At 50.0% G+C, this 21,441-nt stretch overlaps 1 protein-coding gene across 10 annotated transcripts in view; it reads right to left on the bottom strand.

Annotated features, from left to right (window-relative positions):
• Positions 1 to 1,643: 1,643 nt before the first annotated feature.
• LPIN1 (lipin 1) overlaps positions 1,644 to 21,441 on the bottom strand; it is a 132,041-nt gene continuing 112,243 nt past the window's right edge. For 9 of the 10 annotated variants that reach the window (XM_038560805.1, XM_038560802.1, XM_038560807.1 and 6 more), the window contains 4 exons: positions 12,919 to 13,071; positions 7,453 to 7,567; positions 6,379 to 6,482; positions 3,186 to 3,413 (listed from right to left, as the gene is read on the bottom strand). In XM_038560805.1, the coding sequence (XP_038416733.1) occupies positions 3,254 to 3,413; positions 6,379 to 6,482; positions 7,453 to 7,567; positions 12,919 to 13,071 (532 nt within the window). In that variant the 3' untranslated portion in view covers positions 3,186 to 3,253. Of the gene's footprint in view, positions 3,414 to 6,378; positions 6,483 to 7,452; positions 7,568 to 12,918; positions 13,072 to 21,441 lie in introns of all 10 variants that reach the window. The other variant, XM_038560800.1, reaches the window with a different exon arrangement.

Here is a 21,441-nt window from a genome sequence, read left to right as displayed (position 1 = left end):
ATCTGCCTCCTGGCCACCCTGGTGCTTCCCCACGTGGCACGGCATGGCGTGAAGTGCCTCCCATTTCGAGGACCTGAGTGGAATGAACGTGGTTTTCCTGAGCCTCTCCTGTGTCTTCTCCTGTGGCTGCACCTGAATGAGCATCTCATTCAAGAACACAGACCGGGGATCCCTGGGTGGCGCAGCGGTTTAGCGCCTGCCTTCAGCCCAGGGCACGATCCTGGAGACCCGGGATCGAATCCCACGTCGGGCTCCCGGGGCATGGAGCCTGCTTCTCCCCCTGCCTGTGTCTCTGCCTCCCTCTCTCTCTCTCTCTCTCTCTCTCTCTCTCTGTGTGTGTGTGTGACTATCATAAATAAATAAAAATTAAAAAAAAAAAAAAAACACACAGACCGGGGCGCCTGGGTGGCTCAGTGGTTGAGCGTCTGCCTCCAGCTCAGGGTGTGATCCCAGGGTCCTGGGATCGAGTCCCACATCGGGCTCCCCGCAGGGAGCCTGCTTCACCCTCTGCCTATGTCTGTGTGTCTCTCATGAATAAATAAAATCTTTAAAAAAAAAAAAAAAGAACACAGACCAGACCCCGCCTGTACTACAGTCATGTACGCCCACTCTTGTCATTTCCACCAGGTAGGACGGGCCCCAGACACAGCCCCCTTTCCTCTCCCCCTCCTCTCCCTGCCCCCAGGTGTATATGGAGGATCAGTACTGCACCAAAGGCCTCAGAAAAGACTGGCTCTTTTATTCCAAATATTGAGCAGTTCATACCCTTAAGGATTTTTTATTTTTTGAGTAGAGAATAAAAACTGCTTGATATCGTACACTAGAGAGTCAGCAACTTAGTAACTTACCAAAAACTTTAAAATTCACACGCCTGATTTTCAGAGAAATCTCTCATCCAACTCCTTTATTACAGTGTTTTCTAGCTTGGCAGCCAGCACGACACAATGGGGTGTTACAGTGATTTTCATCACTGTGCCAGGATATACAAATACAGATCGAGGCCTGTAAATAAGATACATTTAAAGTGGCAATCTCAACCTAAAATTGTAAAGGGAGTTTCCCTTGGAAGGTGTCATCATTTGTCCACGTGCCAGGTATGTATTTTCCCTCATCACACGGGATGATCATCTGATGACGTCATATGTGGGATCGGTTTCCCACCGGGCAATTTTGAAATGTGCGGCCCAAATGCAGCATTCCCGCCCTGACCACAGGGTTACTGGGTGATGGTTGTGTAAATATGGATGAACCCACTGACAGGTGCATTAGTGCAGCCACATAACAAATCTCACTTTCGGAAGCCACAAGGCAGGTGTGAATGTTACAGCCCCTCCAGGGGTCACGCCCTGGACCTGACACACACCCGAGCATGTAACCTTCTGAAAGGCATGCTGTGTGTCGGAGTGCAGCGGTGTGGGGCAGTAAGGTACAACAAAATCAGGAATGCAGGGTCGCACGTGGGCGGCCTGATGAAGGCTCCGAGGGATGGCACGACATGGGATACCCTAGCCATCCTCAAAGCCGAATCCTCCCCAGTGTGGGGGACAAGCGGTGTCTGCCTCTGCAGGTGCATGACCTTAAGGGCACCCCAAAATACTCGCATGACGGAATTAACTAAAGATCACTAAAGAACAAGCCCAGAGTAGTTAAGGCAGAACTATTTTTTATTTTTTAATGCCTCCGAAAGGGAATCTGCACATGCGTGTTCACGTTTCTAGGCAAATCTGTGATAGACGACACACGTGTGTTTGCCCTTCGAATGGCCAGGCGCACCGTTCCGGAGAGGCCCCCCTTGCTAACAGAGCCCACTGGCTACAATGAAGGCAACACCTCTGGATTTTCTTTCACAGAAAGAGTAAAATTTCATTCAACTGTCGCGGGTTCTGACACTAACACAATGCGATTTAAATATAGGAAAGCGTTTCAATCATTGGAGTAAAACACTCTTTAAAAAAATAATACTTCAAAAAGTAAAGCAAAATCTTTTACCAAAATAATTCTTTCACTTTTCAAACTGTCCTCTCCACAAGCCAATTTTATAAACAAGTAAAGGAATCATCTTCTGCCCCCTTAAAAGAATGTCACTCGAATTCTTATTTATCCACCTGCCCTTAATTTTGGTGGGAAAAGCAAAGGAAAATAAGAAGTATTACCCATACACTCCGAAAGAGGGTCAGTCTGTGAGATACACAGAATAAGGCTCTTTGGATAGTTTAACATCTTTATCTTTTTAATGCATTAATGACAGCTCTAATAGAAAGACTATGGCTAAAATGCTTGTAACAGTAACCCAATCAGAGTAAAGTAATAAATAAGCGTATCTACAAAGGACATAGCTTCTTGAAACAATTTTTGTAAAACCACCTGGTTTGAGAGCTCTCCACAGAAGTCGACATCATTACCGTTTGGTGTGAGCTCCATGCGAATCCGCGTTTAGAGCACCAGCTCTCTGGAGAGGGGCTGGAGAGTGTCGGGCGGATTCGAAATACTGCCCTACGAGTGTTACCTATGATCTGAACTTAAGGCATTGCAGAGCCGGACAAAGCACATTCTAAATAAAACGTCTGCCCCAGATGCATTAAGGCATAAATACTCCAGCCTTGGGCCACAACAATGGGAGGGGAGATGTACCAACTCAACTACGTAGGTCATCTTTAACCAAAGGAATTAAAGAACTTAGGGCCTAACCATCAGACCCGTCGGCAGATGCCACAGGGGACCCCCAGGCCGAGCCAGCACAGTGAGGGTGGAGACCCTGCAGAGGCAGGTCTCGGGACCCTAGGCCCCCACCCATGTGCGGAACAGGGGGCACCCACCTCCACAGGTGGAAATGTGCCCCTACTCTACTAAAGTCCTGCATGTCTGGTGTCCCTCAGCTGAACTGTCGTCGGCGGGGGCCCCCAGGCGGCCACCTCTGCTTCGGTTTCAGTGGCCCACCATGATGCACAGGACCAGTAAGGAACCCCAAGAGCAGACAGGTCAGGGCAGTGGGGCGACCGCCTTTAGGCCACGACCGAGGGGTACCTTCCCGCTCTGAATGCACCCAATTCTCGCCTATAAAGTCCACCCTTCATATTTCACTTAGAAAGGTCTAGCCCCCAGGGCATGGGGACAGAAAAGCCCCAAATTTCTCTGCTCTTTAGCAAATGACTGCATGTCAGGCTCTGGAGCTCCTGCTCCATGGCTCCCAAACCTATCCTTTAATGGGGGGTGCTTGGTCTTCACATGACGTCAGGAGGCTGCTTGCAACATTTTACGCTGAGGCAGAATGAACATCCTGGTTTTCAAAAGGTGGCAGTGGCTCTCTCCAAAAGGTGAAATTACTGAAAGTATCTGAGCAGGGGAAGTCCGAAGAATGGCTTCTTTTTAGCAATGGGAAAACGTGGTCCACCACTTCACAGAGTCTCACATACCTGGAAGGAGAACAGACAACGTCATGACCTCAGAGGGACACCCGGGCAAGCGCAATGCCCACCAGGGACCCTGCTGTGCCTGGGACCTGGGACAGATCCACGACCCTGGGGGACAGACCACCGGCTTCACAGAGTGGCAGTGGTTCTAGAACAATTCCTCACTAATTAGTGGGAAACCAACGAGTGTGCCAAGCAGGAGTCAGAGAAGCCCCACGGGTGAAGCAGGTGGAACCTGATTGGCACGAAGGACAGAAGAGGGACAAGTGGGAGCCGGGGGACAGGACGAAATCAGCGTGGCGGTGACAGCTGCCCGCCTCGGAGCTCACGTCCGAGCCTGCGGGGAAGAACCACAGATAAAGTACGAGTCTGGAGCATCAGAGACTGCTCCGCTGTGCAAGGAAATGGCCCTGGGCCTGGGGTAAGGGGACACAGACTTGACCTTCAGCTCTGCTGTTAGCAGCTGAGTGACCTCAGGCAAATGGCTTCATCCCTTCTAAGCCACAATCTCTTCAACGGTAAAAGAAAAGAAAACTGCCCCCGTGTCCACGTGAGAGAGAAATAAAATAACATATGGGACAGTAAAATGAGCACATTCGGTGCTCGGTGAAGGTATTCAGCGTACATTAACATCAGCCCTCGCTAACTATAGGGGGAAAGCCTTCACCAGCGTGAGGGACAAGAGACGTGGGATCCACTCCCACCAGGTTCGCTGTGTCACCTCGAGCAAGTGTCTTGCCCTCTCTGGGCCTCGGCCGTCACCTTTACAGAAGATGGAGTTGGACTAGATCAGTGTTTCTCAACGATCCTGCAATATTCCCTCCTCCATCTTCCCTGTATCCCCAAGACGTGTGTTAGTCTCTTTGGCCAACACTACAAAAAGAAAGCCGCTGTATTGAAAATGCATCTCCAGACCTCCGGGCGCCTCCAACCAGAAATTCTGACAAGCCCAGGCCTCTCCGCACGTCCCCAGGGTCCTCCCTGACGGTCACGGGGTCTCCCTCTCCAATTCCAATTTGCTAAAAACCAAGAAGCGCTTTCGAAACAAACTCCAGGAATTAGCATGTTCTGAGGCATCAAATAACTTATTAACTAAGGATGAGGGTGTGTATTTAATAAAGGACCCCAACGGGCTCATGAGGAACATCGTGCTTGCACAGAATGGGGAAAATCTCCCCTAACAAGCAAGAATTACGCTCTTCCTGGAAATTAAAACAAATTTTTAAAATACCTCCTGGCTTTATGACCTACTGGAGTGTTGCGGCTGCGGCAGGCAGCCCGTCCCCGCCGGGAGCAGCTCGTGCGCGGCAGGGGGTGGCAAGCCCCGGATCCAAACTGTCGAGTGCTATGCGCGCTGGACTGTGAGAGCAAACAGCTCCTCGGCCGCCGCAGGCCCCAGACCATCTGGTTTCTCAGACACAGCATCCCAGGATCCCAAATGACCGCCCCATGTCCGGTTCCAGGGGCAGTGTGAGCTCTCCAGGGGCAGGCGGGCTGGGTGTCCCCACCCGATGTGAGAGGATGACGTGCAAAGGTCCTCCGCACTGAGGTCCGCGCCAGGCCGAGGTGTGGGCACGGCGGCACCTGAACCCCAGAGCCCGAGCCAGCGGGATGACCTCACAGGCCTCCGGCCCAAACTCCCGTCGGGGCTGGGACCCTCCTGCCGCATCCCCTGTGACAGGCCTGCCACTGGGCTGCTGCCAATTCTCGGCAGGGTCTCCTCAGTTCAAGTTCCTTATGACCCTGGAAAGACCCCTCCTAGACCTTCTCCAGACCAGGAGACCCCTTCACATAGCAGGGTGCTGCACTGGGAGAGAGGGGACCCCGATGCTGTCGGGGCCACTTGGAGTCTACCATGCGGGCCGGGAGAAGCTGTGCGGCCGGGGCAAGGGAGGCGTCGTCCGCACTGCTGCTCTGCCAGTCGGAGGCCAGCCTGGCTCTGCCTCCTGTCCTGAAGCACGGAGGAGGCTCCCGGCTGCATCCCCCTCGCCCTCCCCGCCTATCTGGAGAACTGCTTAGGAAAAGGCATGACTGGGAGGCAAGGGCTGGGCTCCCCTCAGCCTACAGCTGCCCCCATTTAGGCCACATTAAGCTTGACTGGGCCTAAGGACCATCTTGGGATGTGAAAACGTGGTCTAGGGGGAACCTAAGTCTCTGATTTACCTAAAACCACAGGAGGTGCCTGGAGGAAACCATTCCCTTCGAAGCCTCCAGAACCAAACCCCCAGTTCAACAACTCCCCATGAAGCAGGCTCCTGCAGTCCCCCAGGGGGTCACCTAGGGCCATGAGCTGTCTTCTAGGTCTGCACAGATGGTTCAGTAGGAGACACCCCTCTGCCCGGTGTCACCGGGTGGGCAAAGCTCACCAACACATGGCCTGAGGAGAAGCTCTCGACTCTAAGAACCCAGAGAGAAACACACCGAAGGCAAGGGACAGTCCACAGCCAGCCAGGATGCCTCATTACAAACAGGAGCCCAATTCAGCCCACTGCCCTGGGGAGACTCTGCTGGACCACAAGTATGAGAGGAATTCTGACAATTTCTGGTGAGAGCATTAGAGCAGGTCAGTGTGTGAAGACACACAGCTTCTCGTCTGTAAATACAGCCTCACAGGGTATTTCAACGTGGTTGCATTTCCAATTTGTACGCTAGGCTTTCAGTCCTAACCTGGCAAATCTAAACCAGTAGTTTTGAAATTCATTAAATTCCACTCAGGAGCAGAACCTCACCACTAACTTAAATTGTTGACCTGGAGGGGACCTGATTTAATACAGGTTGTCCAAAAATTAAGTTTTGGACCAAATGCCAAGAGTTAAAATGTACTACCTCTTTGTAGGAATTCAGGATTAAAATACAGGCAACAAAGGATAAAAAGGCGCACTGTAAACTGTAAAGAATCATTCCAAGACTGAGGCTACAGCCACAATGTAATGACACAGAACTCCCGCAACACGCGCATGCTACTCACGAGGAAATGTTGGTCTTTGCGTGTTCCTGGACAAGTTCTCCTTTGGGATTGACAGTAAATATTCTGTTCAAAGACACTCCTACTTGCTTATATGAATACACATCCTGTATTTGGGAAAGTATAAATTAGGAAAAAAAAAAGAGTGCACTGTAAACACAAATAGATGGTATTCCATATTTGATGAAATATTATAAACTTTTCATTAACCAGAACTCTACTTCCAAGTAGCGCAGAGAAAAATTATCTCTGGATGTGAAATTATTAGATCAGTTTTCCCCTTGGGGCCTCCATTCGTTCATCTGTTCAAGAGCTGAGCTAATGAGTAAACAACCTACCACATCCCCTGCAATTCTTACAGCCCTTAAGGCTATTCTCTGACCCATTTTCTCAGGCAGGGGTTTCAAAAGGGGAATTTTCTTACTGGGAAGTTAGTGCCCAACTATATTATCCAGAAGGCTAAGCTCTCTGGCAAATTTGGGTAGAGCACATAAAATCTCAAAGCACTTCCTTTACCATATGCAACAGTGCTCTTAAAACTTGCAATCTCAAATTCACCATTGTGTTAAGGCTTGGCTTTGTGGCTCTATTCTGGGAGAAAGGGTCTAATCCTAATTCTATGTTCTTGTTCTACTAATTTGAGCAAGTGATTTGGAATTTGAAGTTTCTAGTCCCACATTCCAAAGCTTTAGACTAAAACCCACTAGGCCATCTTTAAAGAAAGCTAGAGGGGATCCCTGGGTAGCTCAATGGTTTAGCGCCTGCCTTCGGCCCAGGACATGGTCCTGGAGTCCCACATCGGGCTCCCTGCAGGGAGCCTGCTTCTCCCTCTGCCTGTGTCTCTGCCTCTCTCTCTGTGTCTGTCATGAATGAATAAATAAAATCATAAATAAATAAATAAAGCAAGCAAGCAAGCAAGCAGGCTAGAGGCCATGAAATTACTGAGAGTCTCCTTACAGCTATTTCTAGTGGGATGGGAATCCGGCTCCACATGGAGCCCAGACCCAGCTTTCAGATGACTCCTGGGAGAAAAGGCAGTAATCCTAAGAGCCTTCATATACCCGATCTACTACTTACAGCCGGTCGGTTTCCAAAAGCAGCATAAAAGGGTTCTGTATTTGGGAAAAACAGGTTTTTGATGTCTGTCAAACACTGGACTTTAAACTTCTCTGGCTTCTTCTCAATCACTTCTCTGTTAAAACAAATAAATAATGGATCAGCTTCATTAGCATCAAACTATTTTTAAGTTCACAGAGGGTGAATCCACACTTTCAAGTCTTCCCACAAAGAAAACGCTAAGGACAGGTGATTTTACAAAAGACCTCCACCAGTCATCCAAGGAACAAGGAATTCTGGATGTAGGAGAAGAGAAGCCCTCTTCAAACTCATTTTATGAGCCTAGCATAACCTCAAAAAGAAAACCGAAAGAAGAAAACTTGAGCAAAGTGTGGGCCAATCTCATTCCTGAATGTCAGGAGCCAACATCCTAGATAAATATGCATATGCAAACTGCAGCAAGGCACAAGCTTCACTCCAGGAATGCAAGAGTCATTCAATACTTCAAACCAATTAATGCAGTGTTAACAAATTTACAAATTAAAGGAAGAGAAAATATACCATATCAATAGATACAGACAGGGCATTTGATACAATTCAATAGCAAATCAAGATGAAAAATCTTAAACCTGGAATAGCAGGGAATACTCCAAATCCATAGCAAATGCCCCAGTAACAGTGAAACAACAGGTGGCTTTAACACTATGCCATAGGTCCTCCCTCGGACAGTGACGGAAGGAAAACAATTGAGAATGAGGATTGGAAAGGAAGGAAAAGAAACTGTCGCTATCCACAAAAAACATTAAAAAAAAAAAGAAAATCTACAGATGAATTATCATCACTAGTAAGAGATCGATAAGACTGCTGGCTATAAAATCAGTGTACAGAAAAAAATAATGTACAAAAATCAATTGCACTTTCATGCATCAGAAGAAACAAACAGGCAGGAATATAATTATGTGAACAGAAATTTAAAATCTCAAATGTCCAGGAATAAACCTAATAGGCTTTCATGGATAAAATGATAAACTTTAGTGAAATAGATTAGGAAAGACCTAAATAAATGAAAAACTACACCATATAAGTGAATGGGAGGATTCAATATTACAAGGAGATACTGACTCTCCCTAAACTGTTCTCCAGGTTCACTGTAATTTCAATCAACCTCTGGACAGGGATTTTGTCCGTATGTTTTTATAAACCTCGATCGTCACAGTCACACACAAGAGCAAAAGCCAGAAACCAAACCACACATTTATGGACACTTGATTTATGAGCATGATGATGATTCAAAGCAGGAGGAAACAGGCAACTGTTTCAGTAAATGATGCTGGGACATCTGAACATCCCTAGTAGGAAAACCAAAAAAAGAAAAGAAAAGAAAGAAAATGGGCCTCTCCTGCACTCAATATGCAAAAATCAATTCCTGGTGGACTACACATCTAAACCTGAAGGGTAACACCTTCAGAACCTATCATCATGCCCACAGTCAGGGAAGCCCTGTTTAACAGACAAGCAGCACAAACGATGGGCAAAATGATATGTTCAAGTACGTGAAACTAAGGATTTATGTTCATCACAAGCCATAAACCGGGGAAGGCTCTTTGCAGGACTCATAACAAAGGCTCCGTATACACACACTTAACAAATCAAAAAGAAAATTGGGAAAACACTTGAACAGGCACTTTGCAGAGGATGAAGCCCAAATGGCCAATAAACGTACGGAGAGAGACATTTCACACCCATCAGACTAGCAAAAATGTAAATGGCTAAAAACGTGGTGGCAAGAAAGCAGAGCAAGTGGAGCGCTCATATACACTGTTGGTGCATAAATTGGTTCAATTACTTTGGAAAACAGTTCAGAATGACCTCGTAATGCTGAATATGTGCAAACGCCATGGCCAGCATTTCCAATCCTGATTGTTTACCTTGGAGCACCCAGTGCACACACATACGAGCAGCACTGCTTTTATTGGTAAAATACTGGAAATGACCCAAGTATGCCTCGGCAGTAGGATGGATAAACTGTGGTAGTCCTACAACAGGATACCATACGGAAGTAAGAGCAGCGACTTACAGTTCTACTCAACGATCATGGGAGCGTAATGTTGAGTGAAAAAAAGCAAGCTCCAGAAGAACATATGACAGTTACACCAAGTTCACACGTGTGCACAATTAGACTAGGATCACTAATATATGTGATGAAACTGTTTAGAAAACTAGGGAGTGATTCACACAAGATTCGGGGATAATGGCTGCCGTCACTACCCAGTGGGGAGGGATGTGAGTGACTAGGACTTCACATGGAATGGTCTGTCCTTCGGCTGTAACCAGATGGGGGGGCACACTGGTGTTCACTATTTGGTTAACATTCATACCTCGCATATATTTTAGAACTATTCTTCTCCACCTACTCAAAATGTAATTCAGATGATGCTGGTGAGGGTGAGGATGAGGATGATGGGGGTGGGGTGAGGGTAGAGTATCAACCTGAGTGTTATAAGACCCAAGGGCTAGTCCCGGCTCTGTACAGACTCCTATGGACTCCAGAACCTTCCCTAAACTTAACACTAAAAGGGTTTTACATTCTGTATCTTAGGACCCTATGGGTGACTATGTGATTATGAGTCTCAAACTTCAATCTGCTCAGGGGAAACCATCCAAATTCAGCTTCCTGCTTCAATTTCAATCTCTCTCTCTCATGCACATGTGCATGAGTGTGCGAGTGTGTGGCAGGTAGGAGGATGTCTGCATGCATACACACCAGGTAAGTCGTGCACAGTAAGAGGAGACCCCATGTCCCCATTGAAGGAGCAAGTAAGATACCCCGGGAGGAAGCAGTGAGGGCTGCTGACAAGTACTCAGGTGAGCAGTCCAGATTGCCCCTTGCACAGCCTAGGTCTTCAGTGATCTGAATTTGCATATGGTCCCTGGTCACTCAACTCACCCTTGAGGTAATGTTACTTCAACAAACAACAAAGTGTCATTTATTTGAGTCTAGGGCCCTCAGAAAACCCCAAAGGGAAAATGTGGTTGCTTGTGAAACAGTTTCTTCTTTCCCAGAGGTAGAGGCCAGCCTCTGTTCTTGCCAAACTCTAGAATTTCACACGTGGCCAGTAACCCAGTCTTGGGATCTAGCAAAGGTGAATCACTTGTCATTGGTGAGATGCCCCCTACCCTGCACCATGAGACTTAGCCACACGTACCAGGAACGTGTGCCGTACTTAACAGAAGCTTTATGAAGATGATCCGAACAGCCCTGCTGCCACAACAAAATAGGGCAGGTAACAAAAACTCAATTTCTCAGAACATGAGAGACTCCTAACTCTGGGAAATGAACAAGGGATGGTAGAAGGGGAGGTGGGCAGGGGTCGGGGGTACTGGGTGACAGGCACTGAGGGGGGCACTTGACGGGATGAGCACTGGGTGTTATGCTATATGTTGGCAAATTGAACTCAAATAAATAAATAAATAAATAAATAAATAAATAAATAAATAAATAAAATAAAATAAAATAAAAATTTTTAAAAGCCACTCAATTTCTACTTTAAAAGAAGCTCCCGAACCAAAAGAAGAGGTGTGTGGCACAGATTCCCTCAACTTCTCAGACACATTTCCTAGGATCATAGCATTTCAGGGCTGAAAGGGGACGCCTGAGATCATCTAATGAAACCCTTCCATTTGGCAGCTGAGGACACAGACTTGGGAGAGGGAAGCACCTGCTCGTCACACCACCAATCAGTCGCCGAGCAGCATCAGAGCTTGGGGCTCCCCGTCCCCACCTGCCGGCTGCACGCCCCTCACTATGCTTATTTTCTTTCTTTCCAGTTTGGACCTAGGCAGGATGCTCAAAAGTGCACCCAATGAAAGCACCCTGCTAGGGAAGGTCACTCTGGCTCATGGCAGACTTGCCCATCAATTCTAGAAAATCTGCGAGACGGCTGACACGCAGAACGGCTCCGGCTAGAATGCGGAGCCCGGAGGACCAGGCTGTCGGCCGTGGCTGGGAGGGTACATACATAGCTCCTGGGAGGGAACACACATTGTGAGGTTCCCTTGTTTGGTTTCATAAATCCTCACTGTCCAAAAATCTATCACTTTTGATTTAAATAAGGTAAAAATGAAAAAGATCACCTTAAGCGTATCATTAGTGGTAGCGTATCAAAGCAGTGATGTCAACGTTTTGCTTCGCCCTGCAAATCCTCAGTACTTAATACATGATAATGAGTAGCTTGCTCACTGTCGACATAGGTCAGGGACATAGGACCCCATTTCATTAACATCTGGATCCTACTGAAGCCTACATTGTCAGGACAGCTCTCAAGACTTGAAATGCATTATGGCATCCAGAGGTTTTGCCTGAATTTCCTCCCCAGAATGTCTAAGTTTCAGTGAGAGATCTTTGACTACGGGGAAAAAGTCACAAATCACACAAAACAAAGCAGCGATGGAAAAGGTACCCGCAGAGCTGGAGAGAAATACCCAAGAGGAACCAACATGGTGCTCTGGGCCCATCTGGATCTTTCCGTTGTCTGAATGGTGAGCAGCAGCAAGCAGCTTCCTGCCAGAGCCCCTGGCTGGGTCTTGAAGACACAACTATGTGACCCTTAGAACCAGACCTTGGCAGAGCCACGATAGCCCATGCTCAGAGAGCAGCCTGGGAAGCTGCCCTGGGCCTCGGGGTACAGGGAAGTCCAGTCCCCGCCTCTCCCACCCCAGGAGGCCAGACTTAGTTTGGCTTGACTTCTCTGAATGAGGCTGCAATGGTGAAGGGAGGAAGGTACTCAGACATTGGCTGGATGTTAGAGGACCAGTAAAACAAACCCTGTGGGGGCGCCTGGGTGGTTCAGCCGGTTAGGCGTCTGCCTTCGACTCAGGTCATGACCTCAGATCCTAGGATCGAGCCCCGCGTCAAGCTCCACGCTCAGCCAGGAGTCTGCTTCTCTGTCTGTCCTCCCCCACCCCTGCTCATGCTCCTTCTCTCCTGTTCTCTCTCTCAAATGAATAAATAAAATCTTTAAAACAAAGCAAGTGTGTGACCAGAGCTCCCAGAAATAAGTCTTCTGGGAGACCAAGGGCCAGGCGGGTGGTGGGGGCTGGTCGAGGGGCCACTCTACCCAGCCCAGGCCCCCGATTAGACGGATTGCAAGTTGATTCAGGGAGGCCTTAAGACCTGGCCTGGCGACAGCGGCCAGGCAGCTGCCCACAAAGGGGAACAGCAGGTGCACAGGCTTGAAGTGGAGAAGATGGTTCTGGAAAACGAGGACAGCTCAGCATGACTGGGTTTTAAGAGGTGCAAGGGGGTGAGGGGGGTCAGGAAGGGTCAGGTGAATGGAGCCAGTGAATCTGGACTTGCCCCCAAACGCCGTGAGGAGCTACTGAAGGGGGTGGCCGGGGACTGTCAGGTGCCCCCCCGCGGAGCAGGGCCGTGGGGGCAGGAGACGTGGAGAGGCTCTCCCAGGGAAGGCCCACAGCGCGGCGCCCTACCTGTGCAAGGCCGAGAAGAGACTGCTGGGGCTGAGCAGCAGGGGCCCCTGGGGTAGCACCGTACCCCGCTCGTTCACCCAGTGCAGGTAGCCCCTCGTCATGTCTGCCATCCCGATGGCCCGCGCGGAGCAGTACAGGAACTTATAGCCGTTTCTGAAAGAGACAGAGCAGTGGCGGGTCACAACCCCTGACCTCGGTGTTCCACGCAGAACAGCACCCCAGCAGAAGGCTCATTCTGGAAAACACTCTTTTGCACTGAGAGCCTGAGTGCGTTTCACTGTCCTATTACTAAGCACATGCGCCTCCCTCACTTGGTTCGATCCTCGTGGGAACTTCGCTCCGTGGGTGTTTTCCCTCCTCTCTACTGCTCGAGAAACTGAGGCTCTCGGCCAACTGGCCAGCCTACCTGCACCCGACCCTGCACGGGGCCCCACTGCCACCGGCCGCCCACCCCCTTCCACGCACCATCAGTGCCCCCTCGGCTGGAGGATTCCCGTAGGCAGGTTCTATATACTCCACCCTCTCTCATCTCCTCCGAAAACCACCACTGCCCCCAGGGCCAAAGCCCCCTTCTTAGGTTTTCCCTCTCTGCAGACCAAATCCCATCTCCCCGCTCCCTTGGCGGCAAAACTCCTTCAAAGAGCTGCATCTCTGCATTGACTGCACATCTCACCCTCGGCAACCCGCTCCAAGCCCACTTGCTCCCCTCCCTCGCTGGCCCCGTAGGTCCCTGCGATGAAGCCACAGTTCTCAAGTGAACAGACTTCCCAGCAGCACCTGGCACAGAGAGGGGGGGTCACCCTTTCCCTCAGGACACCTCCGTCCCTCGGCCTTGGGGACCCACCATCTCCTGGGCTGCTTCCCACACAGGTCCCCCAGCTCTGTCTCCCAGGGCGTAAGGCTTGGAGTCCTGGGGCCTCTGTCCTTCTCCCTGCCTTGCTCCCCAGGGGATCCCACCCCCTCCCGAAAGCTCTAAATGCCACATCCAAACTGGTGTACGATACTTGTGATGTTGCGATATAATAGATACGTGGGGTCTTCATCCCCGGATCCCAGGAACCCAGCATGGAGCTTCCAAACCCTTGGAATTTCCTGAGTGACAGGTCATTTATTATTCGCAACAAGCCCCTTCCTCCACACCTGGGTTTTTACTAATGGGGTGATCCTAGGAGGGGGGCTGGTTGCCATAGGAACCAACCTGCAATCAGAGGGTTGGAACTTTCAGCCCCACTGCGCGCCCCCCCCCCCCCCCCACACACACAGAGACACACAAATTCTGGGAGAGGTAGAGGGGCTGGAGATTGAATTCAATCACCAATGCCAATGATTTAATCAATCATGCCTACATAATGAACCTCCACAAAAACCCTAAACAGCCCGGACCTCATGGAGGCAAGACCTTTCCATCTCTGCCCTGTGTACCTTTCCATCTGGCTGTTCATTCGTATTCTCTAGAATAAACCGGAGTGTTTTCCTAAGTTCTGTGAGCTATTATAGCAAATTATTAAACCTGACAGGGGGTTGTGGGGCCCCCTGATTTGAAGCCATGTGGGGCCCAAGTGGGGGTAAGCCAGGGACCTCTACTTGCGGCTGGCGTCTGAGGTGGGAGCTGTCCTGTGGACCTGAGCCCCTACCCTGTAGGGTCTAGCCTACCTCTGCGTAGTTGGAGTCAGAACTGAACTGAATCGTTGGACGCCCATCGGTCCCCACAGGGAATTTCAGAATCGCCCCTTGTGACAGCCCCATGCACTGGGTGTCGGCAGTGTTGGGCATGAAAAGCACATCATGGGATCATTCTTCTGTTAAACACAACTCTTCTACTTTATTAGGACTACATTTCACTTTTTTTGACGGTTAAAAGCTTAGTGTCCAAAATGAGATGTGATTAGCATAAAATACGTACCACATTTCAAAGACTTACTATAAAAACAGAATAGATGATATGTCTCATTAATAATTTTGTGTTGATTACATGTTTCAATATATTGGACTAAATCAAATGCTCTAGATGTTTTTTAAACACCATCTATACATGGCTGTCTCCTAAACGTATACTTCCGGCCCAGGCCCGTCTCTTCCTCTCCAGGCCCGTGTGTGCAGCTGCAAAACCCCCGTCACTCAGGGCGTACAGGACAGTAGCCGCCACCCACATGCAGGTGCTCCTGCCGCATCCTCCCCGCTCAGCAAGTGACACTCCCGCTGGCCCAGGTGAGCCGCCAAAACTCAGGGCCACCCGGGCTTCTACTTCTCACAACCATTGACCCAGCCCCACCACACCAGCAGGCCCCCTCAACTCCACCCCAAAGAGGACCCCAAACCACCCCCAAGTTCCCTGCCACCCCTACAGCCCTCGTCCACACCTCCGCGGCAGGGCCTCCCCCTCCACTCCCGCAGCCTGAATCAGCTCCCGGCCCCCCACGCCAAGTCTGTGCACAGAAAGAAAACTTAAAACCCGCTCACATCATGCTCAAAACCCTCCAGAATCTCGTTATGTCTCTCAGAAATAATGCAAATTCTTTGCCATGACCTACAAGGCCAGCGAGACCCTGTCCCTGTCCCTCCCGCCAGCCCCACCTGCTCCCTCACTCCCTCTTATCAGCAAGGTGCCCCTGCCAGCCCAGCAAGGCACCGTGCTCATTCCTGCACCGGGCACCTGCACATGCTGTTCCTTCTGCCTGGAACACTGTTCCCCACACCTCCGGCTCGCACACTCCCTCCTGTCACCTAGGTCTCTGCTCCAATGTCACCTCCTCAGAGGGCCCTTCCCTTGCCCTTCTATTTCATAAAACACACCCTCACTTACCCTGACTGGATCCAGGCACTAAACCTTTGCTCTGCTTTGTTTTTCCTAACAGCACTCAGCACAAATATTATAGCATAGTTCCCTGTTTGATCTCTCATTAATCCAGAAGCCTCCCAAGGGAGGGCAGGGGGCTTTGTTCCAATCCTTTCTGTAACCCTGGTGCCAAAAACCATGCTGGCAAGTGACAGACACTTAGTGAATATTTGCTGCATGAGCGAATACAAACTACCCACTTCTCATCCAACTTATTGCATGAATGTTTTACGCTGGTCAAGGAACGCGTCTCTACCCTCACTTACTATGTTCCTTAAAACTAGGAAACAGGAAAACTTTAAGATGAAGAGAATCCAGAAATACCAGCTTGTTTGGAATACAGGGATGCATCTGAAAATCAACCAACCTTTTTAATTAAACATCTTTGTATTTTAGCTGTCTAATTAATGCGATCTTAAAAAAAAAAACACTATTTCTGTATAGAGCTCTTCACATCAAAATCCTAAAAGCTGCCACCTGCAGGGGCTTGAGATGCTAATTTTATTCAAAACCTGATTTTCAAATACATCTCATGGTTTGATTAGGCCACTGCCTTGTTCTCACCGTGCAAGTATCCTGCTTCAAAGGCCATGACTAAACTTGGCTAGAAAATCAGCTTGAAGATGTCCTCGGGGGTGGGGAAATGCTTGTTGGAGACAGCGCCTTTGCCCCCATGAAAGCCATCTGAAATACCAAGCGCTCCCATCTAGTGCTCAAGTGGCACCAAGTCACCAACGCATACTCTCAAGGGAGCACCTCGGGGGTAAGACCCCTCACTCAGAGGCGCAGGACGTGTCTTCTTGTCGACGCCCTGCCAGCGGGCACTCCCTCGCTGGGCCCAGGCTGGCCTGGCACAGCCCTTCCCTTCGGGAACAGAGCACTCGGGGAAACCTACCCGTCACAGCAAAGGTGGAACGGAGGGCTCCCCGGGAGGGAAGGATGAGGCCTGCCCGAGGAGAGAGCATGAGCAGAGGTACGACACACACGGATCACACTTACCCCCAGCATCTCAGCAACTGCAACAGGACTCGGGGAAATACCAGAGCCAAAAGGAAAGAACATTCCACGTCCAGTCTTTGCACTGACGGTTTCTCCATCTGTCCCAGTCTCTGTATCTCTCTTAAAACACTTGGCCCAGGCAGATATTAAAATAGCTTGGAAGGATTATCTTTGGGGCTATTTGCCAAGATAAGCTCCTAGGCTGAAGTTTCTCCACGACTGACATCTTGGCCTGGATAAATCATTATTCGGGGGCAGGGCAGAAAGCCCAGCAGCGCCGCATCACGGGGCACCTAGCAGCATCCCTGGACCACCTGTGAGGTGTCCATGACACGCCCCAGGCACGACAACCAGAAACATCTCCGGACATTGCCGTGCTCTCTGGAGGCCAAAATCGCCCTCGGTTGGGAGCACCGTTGTCCTGGAGCCCCATTTGCAGGCCCAGAGGAAGGATAGTCGCCTGCTCCCTCGAGGATGGAAGCTCTATGCCAAACTCAGACTTGTTCTCAGCCCAGCTTCCAAGGCCCCCTGCCCGGAGCTTCCCTTTGGCGCCCACCGTGCACGGGCTCGCCTTTCAGCCCCACCTCCTCTTACCCTTGCCCTTGACAAGTGTGCTTCTCTGCAAACCCTGCTCACCCAATAAGGCTCAGCTCCAGGGCCTCCTCCTCATTAAAACTGTCTTGGATTCCTCATCCCTCCCATCAGAATTAACTTCTCCCTCACATCTGTATAAGAAGCTGCATCTCACTGCACACCCCTCACTACCTCCTGACAGGGGTGCTATCTGCTTCTACAGGACCCCGAACTCCCGGAGGGAGGGGCACCCACAGCCCGTACAGCACCCACAACAGCCCCTGCTGCATAGTGGGTTTGCAATCAAAGTCCTCTCAATCCTGGGGTTCTGAGGCCTGGCTTGGAAAAGCTCACCCAGTGGTAGCACACACACTGTGACCGCAACCCCACGACCCACAGCACTGTGCTCTGGGCCCGGCAGGGTCCTCAGGGATCACCTGGCCTCATTTTCCCAAGTTAGACATAAGGCAACCAACACTGGGAGTGGGGGACGAGGTCTAAGCATCCAGGGTGAGCTAAGTCCTTCAAAACCCAGGCCCTCACTCCCCATCAAGACCTTCCATCCCTACTGGCAGCAGTAATGAGCGCAGTTGCCTAAGAAGACCTCAGGTGGAAGAGAGAACGATGCTGTGGGCAGAAGAGAGATCCTAGTAAGTCTGCTAATGATGATTTCCGTTCTCAGCATCCTGGCTTCACACGGCACAGTCTTCAGGCCACGGACAAATGCATCCATCCAGCGTTCATTCTCACTACATTGACTTTTAGTTATGTGATTATAAAAACATGCATCAAATAAGGTGGAAAACCAGAGCAATTATTGTCTAGGTTTAGCCCCTAAACGACCCACTGGCTCAATGATCTAAATGTTAGGAAACAAAAAAAATAAAAAAATAAAAAATAAATGTTAGGAAACAGTCCTTTACTTATTGAACATATTTGAACCCGAGAGAGGGGTTTCATGTCTTCCACTTGTATTTGCTACAGTTGGTTTTATTTTTAAGAGAGTGCAGGTGAGGTGGTGGCCGGGGCAGAGGGAGAGGGCGAGGGAGAGGCTCAAGCAGGCTCTACGCTCAGCACAGAGCCCGATGTAGGGCTCTATCTCACGACCATGAGATAGTGACCAGAGCTGAAATCAAGAGTCGGATACCTAACTGACTGAGCCACCCAGGCGCCCCTTCTTTTTAATCAATAACCAAGCAAGGTATTTTCTACCCTGGATGAATAAGGTGACCATCAGCCCTACAGATCATTTCTCACAGCCAACTGTATTCAAACAAGTAATTACATTTGGCAAAAAAATAAAAACAAAATTGCCCTCATTTTCTATTGTTTTCAGGCAAGAGGCTATCTGCAAGGCTGGCTTCTCCACGAGATAAATACCACAGTGCCTAAAATTTAAGTGCAGCCTAAATTCAGAAAAAGCAGAGTGAGGACAGAGTGATCCGTCCCCAAACCCTGCAGTAAGCAGCATCACCTTGCTAGCACTCCAGCACACTAAACATCTCTCTACCTAGGCCTATGGCCGTCACGGGAGGACGCTGAAGCAATGACCCCGAGTCCCTGCACCTGTCCTGCTGCAGCCACCCAGGGCCCTGGAGGAGGAAGCACGTGGGGCACTGCCAGGACAGGGGTTCATTCTTACCCACAGCCAGCCACGGGAGCATCACAGCGAGCCCCACCTGGACCTGCACTCCAACAAGCTAGGCCAAGATTCTGGGAGTCAGTAAGGAGGTAAAAGCTGCCCCAGGGTCACCAGCTCTGGCCTGGGAAGGCACCGAGAGGACCAGGGCTCCACAAGCTGAAAAATGTGGAGGCAAAAATCAGAGGTACAGGCATGCCAGGTAGAGGCCATCGTTTGAACACAGGTGGGAAGATGGGAAAACAAAGTGTGGAGCGTGGAATACAGCCTGGATGAGAGCAAGGTCTGGGGAGAACCTCGGAAAACAAGGGCTTAGCAGAAGGCAGGGCAGGGAGCCTGAAGGCCACGGCCGAGCTGTGTGCACGCTCCAACTGCTCCAGAAGTCCAGAACATCACTGGCCTGTCTGGTGCCACTGAGGACACACGTCAAACCCAGTGAATGAACAAACGTCAAGCTCCTTCCTCTCAACCAAAATGAAAATACAGGAGGTACTCTGCACTCATCAGACCGCCCCCGACAGACCTCACTCACCCTCCGCCCGTTGATCAAAGCAAAGAATGCTCAGGTGTTCTCTAATAAGCTACCCTACTTTACCTTCCAAAAAGATATCTTTTTCTGGGGGAAAAATGCAACTGTGCCCTTTTTTTAATTAATATAGAGTAAGGAGAGGAGTAGATGTTTGTTCCAAAGCCCAAAATGATTCAGGCTGTGAGCTTCTTGGGATCCTGACTCATGAGGGCTTCTTCCAACTAAAAATAGATGCAATTTCCAGGGTCACGCAAGTCCAGGCAGCTCCTCAGTAGATTAATCCTTCTAAACGAGAGGTCAGCCGCGGTGAGGCTGTGGGGAATGGGACCTGCACACACGCCGTCCGCGGGTCTGCACACTGGGCATACCTTTACAGAGGGCAATCTGGTTCTATTGATCAGGCCTTCAAATGTGCTCATCCTCTGACCATCAATTCTACTTCTGGGAATCCACTTTATAGCAGTCGCTCCCTACGTGCCTGTGCCTTCTTCATTTATTTATAGGCTCATCATACATAATAAACACTATATGGAAGCACTTAGCACATCAGCCTTGGAAATAGTGAAAAAAACTGGAAACTCCCTCCTGTGTTCATCAACAGAAGACGAATGAAATACAGCACGCTTTATCCATATCGTACCACGTGTGCAGCACTGAAGAATGAGGTAAACCTTCCATCTAATGAACCAGAAAGCCGTATTATTCAATAACATAGGCGGACGTGTGTGTCGGTGGGGGGCATGGCGAGAACAGAAGTGGATTTTAAGTACACCAGGAGAGAAAACCAAACTGTTCACGATGGCTCCACTTCTGGGAAATGGATCAGCTTGGTGGCAGGGCTGGGAGGAATGAGATACAGCCTTCGTACTCTCAAGTTTCTCTCATTTTTCTTATTTCTCTTAATTTTTTAAAGAAGCATGAACTACTTTTGTCATTTTTGGAAGAGAACATCTGGAAAGTAAGGTCGAACCCATGAGCCAGGCATCTAAGAAATCGGAGGCTCTCAATCCCACCAGGATATGGGGGCACCATCCAGCCACCCTGCCCCCACTGCCACGTGAGGTCCAGGAGGCCAGAGACCGTGTCTGCTTCCTGACATGTCATGTACCTGTCACTGGGCCGGGTACACAACAGGCACTCAATAAATGCTGGATAAGCGAGGGAAAGAGGAGCAGGAGAGTTCACTTCATTCATCTGTGCTCACAGACTACCTGCAGAGCTCTGCATGCCCATCGCCCCCCCAAACTGTCACCTACGTGGGCCAGAGGTGACAGATGAGGTTGGGAACCACAGGGCCGGTTTTCCAACCTGGCCTCCACTCACTACATAAGTCCTCACCTTCCTCAGCCATGGAAAGGTGGGGCTATCCTGTGCTGGCCCAGAGCACCTTCCAGCGCAAGTGGCTGGAGAACAAGAAGCGTTGGAAGAGAGGTTTCCCTCATGAGGGAGACTCCGAGTCCACAGGAAGATGGAGACAGTGACAAGCCAATGTGGGAAGGGAGAGACCTAGACGGGCCCTGACCCTGGAGACAGGGCAGAGTGAACGCAACGGCCGTGGGGCTGAGCAGACCGGGGTGGAAGGTGCCCTGCCTCCGGTAAGCAGCGACGGGCATGTGGACCACGCACTCCTGAGTGAACTCATGATATTAATTCTTCTAATAACTCTGAAAAGCCAGTAAGTGAAGGTGAGAGGTGCCTGACATACGACAGCAGTTTACGACCTAGCCCACCTCCAGGCGCAGCCGGTGCGGCCCCAGAGCAGGTGCTGTCCTGAGCGGCAGCAACACAGCAGAGCGCCCACCCCCCAGGCCCTGGACAAGGTGAGCACTGCAGCCAAAACCTGCCCGGAATCTGTACCTTTTAGCCCAAACCACATCGCTTGGCATCAGAGCACCACTACCTCACCTCACCTGAGGAGACGGGCCTCAGTATGAAATGAATCTCAAT

The sequence above is a fragment of the Canis lupus genome, chromosome 17, assembly GCF_011100685.1.
Source record: "Canis lupus familiaris isolate Mischka breed German Shepherd chromosome 17, alternate assembly UU_Cfam_GSD_1.0, whole genome shotgun sequence".
Taxonomy (NCBI): domain Eukaryota; kingdom Metazoa; phylum Chordata; class Mammalia; order Carnivora; family Canidae; genus Canis; species Canis lupus.
This window is presented reverse-complemented; position numbering and strand designations above follow the sequence as displayed.